We start from the raw sequence: 12,412 nt of genomic DNA, 5'->3' as shown, positions 1-12,412 counted from the left end.
CGATTGGCACAGGACAGAGCAGAATTTAGGGCTGTTGTACATAGGGTCGCTATGAGTCGCAAGCGACTCGATGGCAGATAACAACAACAACAACAACAACAACGTCTTCAAAGGCCATGGTCTGGCAGAATGGTGTCTAGGGACTCGCACTAATTCAAAGGCCGTGCCTCTCTGGCTACTGCTCCCACAAAGCTCTGTGGGAGAAAGATAAGCAATCTCTTCCAGCACAACTTAGAGCCTCTGAAAAAACCTGCTAGAGGGTGAGTTACAAGCCCAGCAAGGAGTTGCTTGAAGACTTCAAGTATAACATAAACAATTTATGTAAAATTTAGACATTGATCTATGCTCAAATGTCTACAAATATGTTCATCAACACTTTTTTTAGGGGATATAGACTTTTAAAGAAAAAAATTTTTTAAAAATTGTTTTGTTTCTTACCTGCAAATTTAGGGTTTTGAACAATAAAGAGAAATATTTACAATGAAAATTATTCTTAGAAAAAATTTAAAATCTCAGAGCAGATTCTTTTAAATTTTACTTGTTAATCAAGTGAATGCTATAGTTGGGTGTGTTTTGAAGGATAATCTCTAAGGGGTACTAAAGGGAAATGTTCCTCAAATTGGAGGTTATCTCTATGAGAATTGCCTGACGCTTAACCACATTGCATTTTAAGGTTCTTTTCTCATGGATAAGGAGTGGGGATGGGGGGGGGAATCTTGTGGTGTAATTTATTGTGCTTCTCAGACAGTTCAAATTCACTAGCAGCTCCCTGAGAGGAAGATGGGCAATCTACTCTCCTTAAGATTTACAACCTCAGAAAGCCAACAGCAGGTCGTTAGCAGCCAAAATGGACTAGATGGCCATGATGGCTGTGAGTTTCTCATTAGAAGGAGGCTGCTCTGGTAGCTTAGTGCCTTACATGCTGAGCTGCTAACCAAAAGGTTGGCCGTTTGATTCTACCAGCCACTCCGTGAAATGAGGATGATCAGGGGGAAAAGATATATAGCCTCAGAAAGTCAGTGGAATACCACCATGGGTTGGGGTTTGGTTTTTGGTGTTTCCCACCACTGCCCTACTCAAAAGGAAGCTCTAGAGGCCTGGAGGTAAGGAGTAGTGCTGCCAACTTAAAGGCACACGGTTCAAATCCACCAGCAGCTCCAAGGGAGAAAGATAAGCAATCTCCTCCCATGTAAATTTGTTGTTGTTGTTGTTGTTACGTGCCATTGAGTCACTTGCGACTCATAGCGACCCTATGTACAACAGCCCTAAACTCCGCTCTGTCCTGTGCCAATCGCACTGTCTCTGACACTCCCATTCCAATTGCCCCAGTCACTGAATCAATCCACCTCATAGAGGGCCTTCCTCTCCTGCGCTGTCCCTCCACCCTCCCAAGCATGATGTCCCTCTCTAAGGACCGGTCTCCCTCAGAATCCTTGCCTCCAAGGAGCCACCCGGTTTAACCCTTTCCAGGACAAATCTGTTTGTTTTCCTAGCAGTCCATCATGTAAATTGACTGCCTCTGAAAACTTGCCAGAATGTCAGCTATGAGTCAGTTCTGACTCAATGGCACACAACAACAACCCTACCCAACTAAACCTATTCAATTAGAATCTCAGGTATTAGAATCTACATGGATTTCAAACACTGCTAGAAAATTTTATGTTACACTTGGTCTGGGAATCACTGCTCAGGAGAAGATAAAGCTGAAGGGCTATCATGTTCACCTCAATCGTTGACATTAATATTCATATTTTTATTTCTTTCCACTTCTTTTCCTACAATCTACAGAACCTGAAATTAAGATGTGCTAGAGGTATTATGGGACTGGAATCCAGGTGCTGAGTATTCTGAAGCAGCCTGTGGTTGCTGTGGCACTGATGTGCCAAATGTGATAATGGTTACCCATGGTGGACAGTGTTTGGTGGAGCTCCCTGATTAAAACAAGCTTGGAAGCAGGAGTGGCATTCATTTCCAATATAGCCTGCCTCCAGAAACTCTATGAACATGAAGAAACGATGAAAGTGTTCGAGTCTTTCATTTATAGGGTCATTAGAAGTTGTCTACGACTCGACCGCACTTTAAACAACAGCAACAGTTGTATTATAGAGATTAAAATACTTAAGGAAATCCATTGAAAATATGGTAGTCATAGCAACTATAAATTCTTTCATCTCAAATTCTGCCTCAATTTACCTGGTTGATGGATTTTTTATGAAGCCAGTGTTTATGAAATTGGGGCAGAGACACGATGTCTTGACTCCAGTTATCTTTAAGCCATCCAGTTCTTCCGTCAGAGCTCTATGAAATCCAACAGCAGCAAACTTACTTGAACTGCAAATAAGAAGGAGAGGTCACAATTCAAGGCAAGAATACAAAGGCATTTGTTTATTCCAAACAAAGGCATTTGTTTATTTCAAACGTCAGTTCTCAACAAAGTGTGGTCCTCTGAAACCTGATGCATCTGTAATTTTCCCTTTTACTTTGCAACATTGTTTCAAATATTTTTCTTATTTATTGTCCACATTAATTTTCCCCCAACAATTACTCTTTCAATTACAATTTCATTTCAAACTAATAACCAGGACTCAGTTCTGCCAAGTGTCCCCATACTGACCCCTACTGAACTTATAAATGGTCTGTATGAATCAACCCAGAGATATTAGTCAAAATTCTACAGCACTTAATTTCTTTTATTAAATTCAAAATATATTTGGACCAAATGAGCCATGATGGTGTAGTGGGTGAGATGCTGGGCTGCTAACTGTTAATGCCAGTGATTTAATCAGACCAGATGTTTGGCAGGAGAAAAATGAGGCAGTGTGCCCCTGTTAATTAAGATTTAGTCTCAGATATCCAGATCGTTGTAAGTTGGAACTGACTTGACAGTGAGGTTTTGGGGTGGTTTTATTTTCTTCCCCAACAAAATACCTTGTGAGTAAGCAGAAGAAAAGATTTTACCATGGAATAAAAGAACAATGCTCCACCACCAAGAATTTAGGTTATTATTGTACTCTTTCCACAGTAATCATGAAAGCTGTTGGACTAAATTTAATAACTCCTTTACTGCAAGGAATTGATTCTTACTTATCAGAACCTTTCATTGGATTCCCATTGGTTTCTGAGCTGAAAATCTTAATAAAAGGAGTTTGCCCGTCTTTTTCCCATGGAGCAGCTGTGTTTTGGCTAGTAGTGTAATAATTATGCCACCAGGATTCAAAATTTTAAAAGGAAACAGCCAAGATAGCTTGCTGTGCCAGCAAACAGTTCAAAGTAATGACATTTAAGAAATCTGGTTTGCAGGGGAAAGCAGGAGGTAATTTTAAGCTTCTTCTAACTTCATTCCAATATTCAGAAGCCTGAGCAAGAATCATCTTAATGTTGTAAACACCCTGAGAAGTAAAAGCGGAGAACTCACAGGACCTAGGATGTGTATATGTGAAACAGAACCAGAAAGTAACACCTTGTGTTGTGGATCGAACCATGTCTTCTTCCTCTAACCTACATGTTATAAGTCTTATCATCATGCTTGAAAATGTGCAGGGCCAGTGAAGGAGAGGAAAATCCCCAATGAGATGGACTGACATGATGACTTCAATGAGCTCTGAGTGTGTCAGAGATGCTGAGGATGGCAAAGGACCAGGCAGGGTTCCGGTCAGCTGTTCACAGGGTTGCCAGTGTCCTACTTGACTTGATGGCACCTAACAACAATAGGTTTGATTTGAATCAATCCACCTCATAGAGGGCCTTCCCCCCCTGTACTGTCCCTCCACCCTCCCAAGCATGATGTCCTTCTCCAAGGACCGGTCTCTCCTCACAACATGTCCAAAGTATGTTAGATGGAGCCTCAGAATCCTTGACTCCAGGGAGCCGCCCAGTTTAACCCTTTCCAGGATGAATCTGTTTTTTTCCCTACAGTCCATGGTACTCTCAGTCCTCTTCTCCAGCACCACAGCTCAAAGGCATCAATTCTCCTTCTATCCTCCTTGGTCATTGTCAAACTCTCTGATGCGTAACAAGTGATTGTAAAGACCTGGCCTGTATCAGATGCACCTTAATCTCCAGAGAGATACCATTGCTCTTCAGTACTTTGGAGAGGTCCCTAACAATATGTCTTTTAATTTTCTGGCTGCTGGTGCCAAGTGTGTTGACTGTGGAGCCAAGCAAACTAAAGCTGTGAACAATCTCATTCTCTTCACCATCCATCCTGATGCTGCCAATTCGCCCAGTGGTGAGAATCTTTGTCTTCTTGACATTGAGCTGTAATTCATATTGGAGGTTGCAGTCCTTGACCCTCTGCAGCAAGTGCTTCAGGTCCTCCTCAGTTTCAGCAAGCAAGGTTGTGTTATCTGCATAACGCAGACTGTTGATAGATCTTCCACCAATCTTGACCCCATATTTCTCCTCATAGAGCCCAGCCTCCCGGATAATCTGTTCTGCATACAGGTTGAAAAGGTATGGAGATAGGATGCATCCCTGGTGTATGCCCATCCCAATTTTGAACTATGAAGTAATCCCTTGCTCTGTTCTGTTGCCTGCCTCCTGGTCCAAGTATAGGTTTCGCATTAGAACAATCAAGTGTTCTGGGATATCCATTCTTCTCAGAGTCAGCCACAGTTTGTTATGATCCATGCAGTCAAACGCCTTTGCATAATCAATGAAACACATTGATAGACATTCCTCTGGTATTCCCTGCTTTCAGCTAAGATCCATCTAACATCAGCTACAATATCCCTAGTACCATGATCCCTTCTAAACCCAGCCTGGACTTCTGGTAGTTCTCTGTTGATGTGCTGTTCCAGTCATTTTTTAATAACCTTCAGTAGAATCTTGCTTGCATGTGAAATTAATGAGACTGTTCTATAGTTTTCACACTCTGTTGGGTCACCCTTCTTTGGGATGGGAACAAATATAGATCTCTTCCAGTCAGTTGGCCAAGTTGTTGTTCTCCAGACTTCTTGGCACAACTTGGTGAGCACATCCAGGGCAGCATCTGTTAGCTGAAATATGTCAACTGGCATACCATCTATTCCTGGAGCCTTATTTTTTGTCATTTCCTTCAAAGAAGCCTGAACTTCTTCTTTCATCACCATAGGCTCTTGCTCCTATGTTGTTTCATTAAATTCTTCTTTGTCAGCCAATTCCTTCCGATACAGTAACTCAGTATATTCTTTCCATCTTCTTTTAATACTTCCTGGATCATTTAATATCCTGCCCAAAACATCCTTGGTTATAGCAACTCGAGGTTTGAATTTGTTCTTCAGTTCCTTGAGCTTAAGAAATGCTGAGCGAGTCCGGCCCTTTTGATTTTCTGACTCCAACTCCTTGCACATTTCATTGTAATATTTTACTTTGTCATCCTGTGCTGCCTTTTGAAATCTTCTATTCAACTCTTTAGTATCTTGAAATCTTCCAGTGGTTTGGCTTCTCTGTGCTCCAGTGCAATTTTCAGAATATCTTCTGATGTCCATTTTGGTCTTTTCTTCCTCTTCTCTCTTTGCAATGACCGTTTGCACTCTTCCTGGATGATACCCTTGATATCCTTCCACAATTCATCTGGTCTTCGCTCATTAGTGTTCAAGGCCTCAAACCTGTTCCTGAGATGATTCTGAAATTCAGGTGGGATAGACTCAAAGTCATATTTTGGTTCCCGTGGATTTGGTTTCATTTTCCTCAACTTCAGAATAGGCCAGCAAGCAACAAACGCTTGTGAGGTTGTGAAGAGATTTGAACTCTTATTCACTGTTCGTGGCAATGTAAAATGGAACAGCCACTATGGAAGATGATTTGGAGCTTTCTCAAAAAGTTGGAAATAGAAATACCATTTGACCCAGCAATTCTACTAAAGAAACCAGAATAATAACATAAACAGATATATACAAACACATGTTTATTGCTCCCTTATTCACAATAGCAAAGAGATGGAAGTAACTCAAGTATCCATCAACAAAGGGAGAGAAAGCTTTGGTACATTCACACAATGTAATATTATGCAGCACTGAAAAACAGTGGACTTGTAAAACATTACATAACATGAGACAGCCTGAAGGACATTATGTTAAATGAAATACCTCAGTCACAAAAGGACAAATACTGTATAAATGGGGGCAGGGATTAGGGCGAGAATTGGAAAAGAGTGGATAGATAATGAATACTGCATAAAATGAGATAAGGGAAAGAACTGTCTGGAGGGAACATAGAATTCAGTATTATATGTATGATAACAATCTGGAACAAGGAGTGCACTGCAAGGAGACCTGGGGAAAGGGGAATGGAAGGGGGAAGAAAATGTGCAGAAATGAAAAACAAAACATTTTCTATGTTAAACAAACAAAAAGGGTGTTTGTCCTTTTTGTTTATTTGGTTTTCTAAATCTGTATAATGGTTACATGTTTGTCTATGTTGCAGTAATTTGTTGAGTTGTGTAACTGTAATTGTGCATTTTTCTAAGTGTATTCCATACTCTTATTAAAACTTCATTTTTAAAAAGCAATGTCTCAATATAATTGTCAGTTAAGTGGAGAAAGGACAGTCTCTTTAACAAATGGTGTTGGCACAACTGGAAAACCATCTACAGAAAACTTAAGAAGAACTCACACCCCACATCTTATACAAAAACCAACTCAAGGTAGATCAGAAACCTGGAAATAAAACCAAAGACTATAAATTTCATCAGAGAAAAGCTTGAAATGACTTGAAAAGCCCTAATCTACAGCATGAACAGTCTTCCAAGCATAATGAAAGACTTACAACCAGTAAAGAATAGAATAGATGAATGGGACTTTCTAAGAATCAAATTCCTATGCACATTAAAAAAAAATTACTCCAACAGGGCAAGAAAGAAACTTACAGACTGGGAAAAAATATTCGGCAATGACACATCTGATAAGAGACATATCTAAAATTTGTAGAATACTCCAGAACCTCAACAAGAAAAATATAAACAATCCAGTCACAAAATGGGCACAGGATATGAATAGGCACTTCACCAAAGAGGATATTCAAATGGCAAACAGACACCTGAAAAAAATGTTCAAAATCCCTAGCTGTTAGAGATATGAAAATCAAAACAACTATAAGATACCATATCACCCCAGTAACAATTGCAAAATATGGCAGCAAACAACAAATGCTTGTAAATTTGTAAAGAGATTGGAACTCTTATTCACTGCTGGTGGGAATGTAAAATGGTACAACCACTATGGAAGGCAGTCTGGCACTTTATCCAAAAGTTCGAAAAAGAGATGCCATTTGACACAACAATTCCACAATTAGGAATATACCCTAAAGAAACCAGAGCGTCCATACAAACAGATGTATGCGCATATGCGCACTCATGTCTATTGCTGCATTATTCACAATAGCAAAAAGATGGAAACAACCCAAGTGCCCATCAACATGTGAACAGATAGAAAAACTATGGTATATTCCCACAATGGAATACTATGCAGCATTGAAAAACAAGAAACTCATAAAATATTACAAAACAGGGGTGTGATCCTGGAGGACACTGTGTTGACTGAAATATCTCAGTCACAAAAGGACAAATACTGTTATAAAACTAAGGGTTGGGGAAAAAAACAAACTAAGGGTTGGGGGTAACAAAGAGGGGATAAATAATGAATACTGCATTGGAACAGATGAAGGAAATAACTGTTTAAAAGGAATACATAATTAGGCATAATTTATATGATAACAGCCCAGAATAAGAGGTGTAAAGTGACCTGAGGGAGGGGTTGAGTGGAATGGAGGAAATTATGCAACAATGAATTAATTTTTTTTTTCTTTTAAAAAAGTAAACTGGGGGGGGGAATGTGCAACCATGAATGAATGAAAATCCAACTTTCCTATAAATTTTTGTTAAACTTAGAATTAAAAAAATTGAAAAACAACATCAGCAGCAAACAGTAACTGATAAACTTTGCCTTTTGCAAGAAGTCTTCAGAATAGCATGTTTCTGCAAAAGTTCCCCATTATCTTTCTCTGTGCAATACCCAGATAGTCAAATGTACTGTAGACAACTGTGATCAATAAGGATTAGAGACTCCAGATAGGAATTCTGTTAAGGTGAGCAACCATGGATGGATTCCAAAGGTGGAAGAGTACAAGCAGATACTTGACTGAAACATGATCCTGCCTATTAGTCTAAATGGTCTACTTGTGTAATTAGAAAAAGTCAGGGTTCCTAGGCGGTTGTCTTAGATCTTTAATGGTGCTGAAACGGAAATGCCGTAGGAGATGGCTTTAACAAATGGAAATGTATTTACAGTTTAGGGGGCTTGTTGTTGTTGTTGTTGTTAGGTGCCATCAATCTGAGTATGACTCCTAGTGACCTTATGAACAACAGTGCCAAATCTTGTCCTACCCTGTGCTACCATCACACTTCCTGAAATGGGGTTAGAAATCCCAATTCAGGACGTAGGCTCTAAGGGACTTTTCTCCCTTTGTTGGTTCTGAAACAAAGTCCTTGTCGCCTTTTAAAAAGTGTTAAGTCCAGCATTTCTTGAGACCGCCATGTGACAAAGATGTTCCCAGTGTGGGGATCTGAGTCCAAAGGAAATGTTCTACTCCTAGTTCATCTTCCTTGGTGATACAAATGTATCCCCTCTCTGTTTGTTTCCCTCTCCTATTCTCTTGTAAATTAAAACGTGTTGAAGGTTGAAGCCTAAAGAAACTCTCCTTACACTGGGTCAGTGTACACTGCATTGCTCTGGGAAAATCTCCTGTCAGGAACCTCTCCAGAGTACCAAAAAGCAAAGATGTCAATTTAAAGACTAAGGTGCATTTAATCCAGGCCATAGTCTTCACAATTACTTGTTATACATCAGAGACCTGGACAATGACTAATGATGACAGAAGAAGAATAGATACTCTCAAGTTGTGCTAGAGAAAAGTCTTGAACATACCATGGACGGTCAAGAAAATAAATAGGTCTGTCTTAGAGAGGGTGAAACCAAGTTTCTCCTTGGAGGTTAGGATTTTGAAGCTCCATCTCACATACTTTGGGCACCTGGCTAGGAGAGACTAATCCTTGGGGAAGGACATCATGCTCAAAAGGTGGAAGGACAGTGCAGGAGAGGAAGACCTCGGATGAGATGGATTGCTATAGTAACTGGGACAATGAGGGTTTGTCAGAATTAGTGATACTGGCTCGGGGTAGGGCAGGGTTCAGAGCTGCTGTGCACAGGGTCACTATTTGTCACAGGTGGCACATAACAATAACAACCACCTTACCCGTAATTCTTTCATAATTGATCAGTTTACTAGATCACAGGTGTTGTTCTAGCTGCTAAAACACTGGGAATCACAACCCAGCCAAGTCAACACATATTTTGGAGGGACATAATTAAATTCATGAGTCGGGTGCATATAGTTAAGTGCTTGACTACTAACTAAAAAATGAGAGGATCAAACCCACCTGTGGCCCCACATGAAAAAGGCCTGCTTCTTTCTTTCAAGGCCATAGTCTTAAAAACTCTTTGGAATATTGTTCCATTCTACACACAGGAGTTGGAATTAAGTGCCAGTAAAAGGATTTTTGTTTTTCCGTTCTCAAGTTACTTTGTATTACCATCTGCAGTAAACATTATTCAAACCTAAAAAACTAGAATGCAAATGGTGCCCTCTAGAACTTTCCAGTGCACAACTATGTGTGTCGTTACTGCTTTGATGATACTGGATGAGAATCTTTACTTATGCTGAAAGCAATATCCCTCGTTACCAAAATAAATTTCTCATGCAAACCAGATTAGGGCAGTTCATTCCTTCTTGAATTAACTGTTAAGCTTAGTGGAATACAATCAAATCAGAACCAAACCAGTTACTGTATTTACAGCAAATCACATCCTCTGCTATCAAATGGATTCTGACTAATAGCAAACAGGAAAGAGCTGTACTGTCCACACAGGGTTACCAAGGCTGTATCTCTTTTCCAAATCAAACTTTCACATTTCTCACGTACACAGTAGCTCAGGCATCAGATCCACCCACCTTTCAATCAGTAGCTCAAGTATTTAACCACTGTGCCACTAATGTTGCTATACTTAAAATTCCATGAGATTTTTCAAATTCCTTTTACTTACTTACCTCAACACCTGATAGAGATGAGAGACAAGATAAAGGAAAGGGAGGCTATAGTAGCTAAGCTGCTGAATTTGTAGCTACCTTTTTATCAGATTTGGGAGAAGTGCCAAATTGTATTTACTAACCTTCATGGCTGAAAGTTAATTTCTTATCTTAAATTGGACAACTTAAAGAGAATACAGAAAGCTCTGGCGGTAAACTATGCAGGGAGTTGATAGCACAAGGTCAAGCCTCTCTGGTAGTCCCAATCTCAAGGTGCTTCACAGGAAAAAGATGGGCAATCTCCTTTTGTGATTTGCAGCCTCAGAAATCCAATGGTGTGGGGGAACGGGGGGGTCAGCTCTGAGTCTGGTCTGACTCAACAGCAATAAATTTTGGTATCTGGGTGTTTTTTCTTAAGAGAACATATATTATCTGGACAAGTTAGTTAATCTTTTCTAAAAAGTCAATTCAAGTCTATATTGATTTTTTTAAACCTTTTAGTTTATTTTCAAACAAAAAGGAAAACATGACAAAAATCCAGTTCTCTTTTTAATAATCTAATCGAGAGGCTGGGCTCTATGAGGAGAATTGTGGCATCAGGATTGGTGGAAGAACTATTAACAATCTCCGTTATGCAGATGACACAACCTTGCTTCCTGAAACTGAGGAGGACCTCATGCACTTGCTGCGAAGGGTCAAGGACTGCAGCCTTCAGTATGGACTAAGGCTCAACGTCAAGAAGACAAAGATTCTCGCCACTGGACCAATTGGCAGCGTCAGGATGGATGACGAAGAGATTGAGAGTGTTCACAGCTTCACTTTGCTCGGCTCCACAGTCAACACTCTTGGCACCAGCAGTCAGGAAATCAAAAAGCGTATCGCGATGGGAAAGTCTGCTGTTAGGGACCTCTCAAAGGTACTCAGGAGCAACAGTGTCTCTCTGGAGACTAAGGTGCGCCTGATACAGGTCATGGTATTTGCAATCGCTTGTTATGCATCAGAGAGTTGGACAATGACTAGGGAGGACAGAAGGAGAGTGGATGCTTTTGAGCTGTGGTGCTGGAGAAGGGTACTGAATGCACCATGGACTGCCAGGAAAACAAACAGATTCATCTTGGAGAGGATTAAACCAAGCTACTCCTTGGAGGCAAAGATTCTGGGTCTTCGTCTGACATACTTTGGACATGTTGCCAGGAGGGATGGGTCCTTGGAGAGGGACATCATGCTTGGGAGGGTGGAGGGACAACGCAGGAGGGGAAGACCCTCTATGAGATGGATTGATTCGGTGACTGGGGTAATTGGGATGGGTGTGTCAGAGGCAGTGCGGTTGGCGCAGGATAGAGCAGGGTTTAGAGCTGTTGTGCATAGGGTCGCTATGAGTTGGAAACGACTCGATGGCACATAACAACAACAACAACAATAATAACTTGTGTATAGCCTTGGAAACTTTTTAAATGATTTCTCATATAAAAACATCTTATCCATTCATAACTATGTCTACCTACTTATCACATAGGTATAGCTATAAATATATTCATGTTTCTATAATTTAAATACTTAATTCAAAAAATAATTCTAGAAAATAAATTTGAGCATCAACTATGTGTGAACATATATTTATTTGCACAGTTGTTATTCAACATTTTAAAAGGTATTGACCAACCTTTTACAGCCAAGAGGAACACGTCATTATCATGTCCTGCTTGAAATTGCAGATGTTTAAGTTATATGTTTATTATGGTTTTTAATAAAATAAATAATCCAGTAACATTTCCCCCCTCGATCTTATTATTTGGGTGCTTTTAGTGTTCAGAATCCCGATAATATTCATTCTATCCCTTTGTCTTTTCATGCTTTTTGTTTTCACAAATCTCATCCATGACTTTATAAAACCTGTTGACTTTTAAAAAATTTTATTTTATTAATTTTAATGAACGTTTACAGAGATTTTGGATTTCCATTCATTCTTTGTTGCACTTTTCTCTCTATGGCCCCTCTCGCCACTTGCCCTCCCACCCTCCAGTTTGCTCCTCTCCGAAAAGCAAAAGATAAACTCCTTCATTGGTATACAATGCCCCCCCCCCATTGCACTCCATTATGCAATCTTAATTCTGGACTCCTGTGATAACCATAATAACCTATCATATATTGCTTTTAAACTGTTCTCTCCCTCATCTACTTCTTCTCAGTCTTACCCCAACCCTAACATCAGTCCCATTCTAGAACAGTGGCACTATGCAGTATTTGTCTTTTTGTGAATGAGATATTTTACTCAGAATAATGTCCTCCAGGGTCACCCATTTTGAATAATATTGCATGAGTTCCTTGTTTTTCAATGCAGCATAGTATT

General features: G+C 39.9%; 1 protein-coding gene across 1 annotated transcript in view; it reads right to left on the bottom strand.

Annotated features, from left to right (window-relative positions):
• HSD17B11 (hydroxysteroid (17-beta) dehydrogenase 11) overlaps window positions 1-12,412 on the bottom strand; it is a 77,892-nt gene that overhangs the window by 35,618 nt on the left and 29,862 nt on the right. The window contains exon 5 of the mRNA XM_006885318.1: window positions 2,194-2,331. Within this exon, the coding sequence (XP_006885380.1) occupies window positions 2,194-2,331 (138 nt within the window). The remainder of the gene's footprint in view (window positions 1-2,193; window positions 2,332-12,412) is intronic.

This window comes from Elephantulus edwardii, unplaced genomic scaffold (assembly GCF_000299155.1).
Source record: "Elephantulus edwardii isolate Elephantulus edwardi_28Jun2011 unplaced genomic scaffold, EleEdw1.0 scaffold00042, whole genome shotgun sequence".
Lineage (NCBI taxonomy): Eukaryota > Metazoa > Chordata > Mammalia > Macroscelidea > Macroscelididae > Elephantulus > Elephantulus edwardii.
The sequence above is the reverse complement of the archived record's forward strand: the minus strand, read 5'-3'. Positions and strand labels throughout refer to the sequence as shown.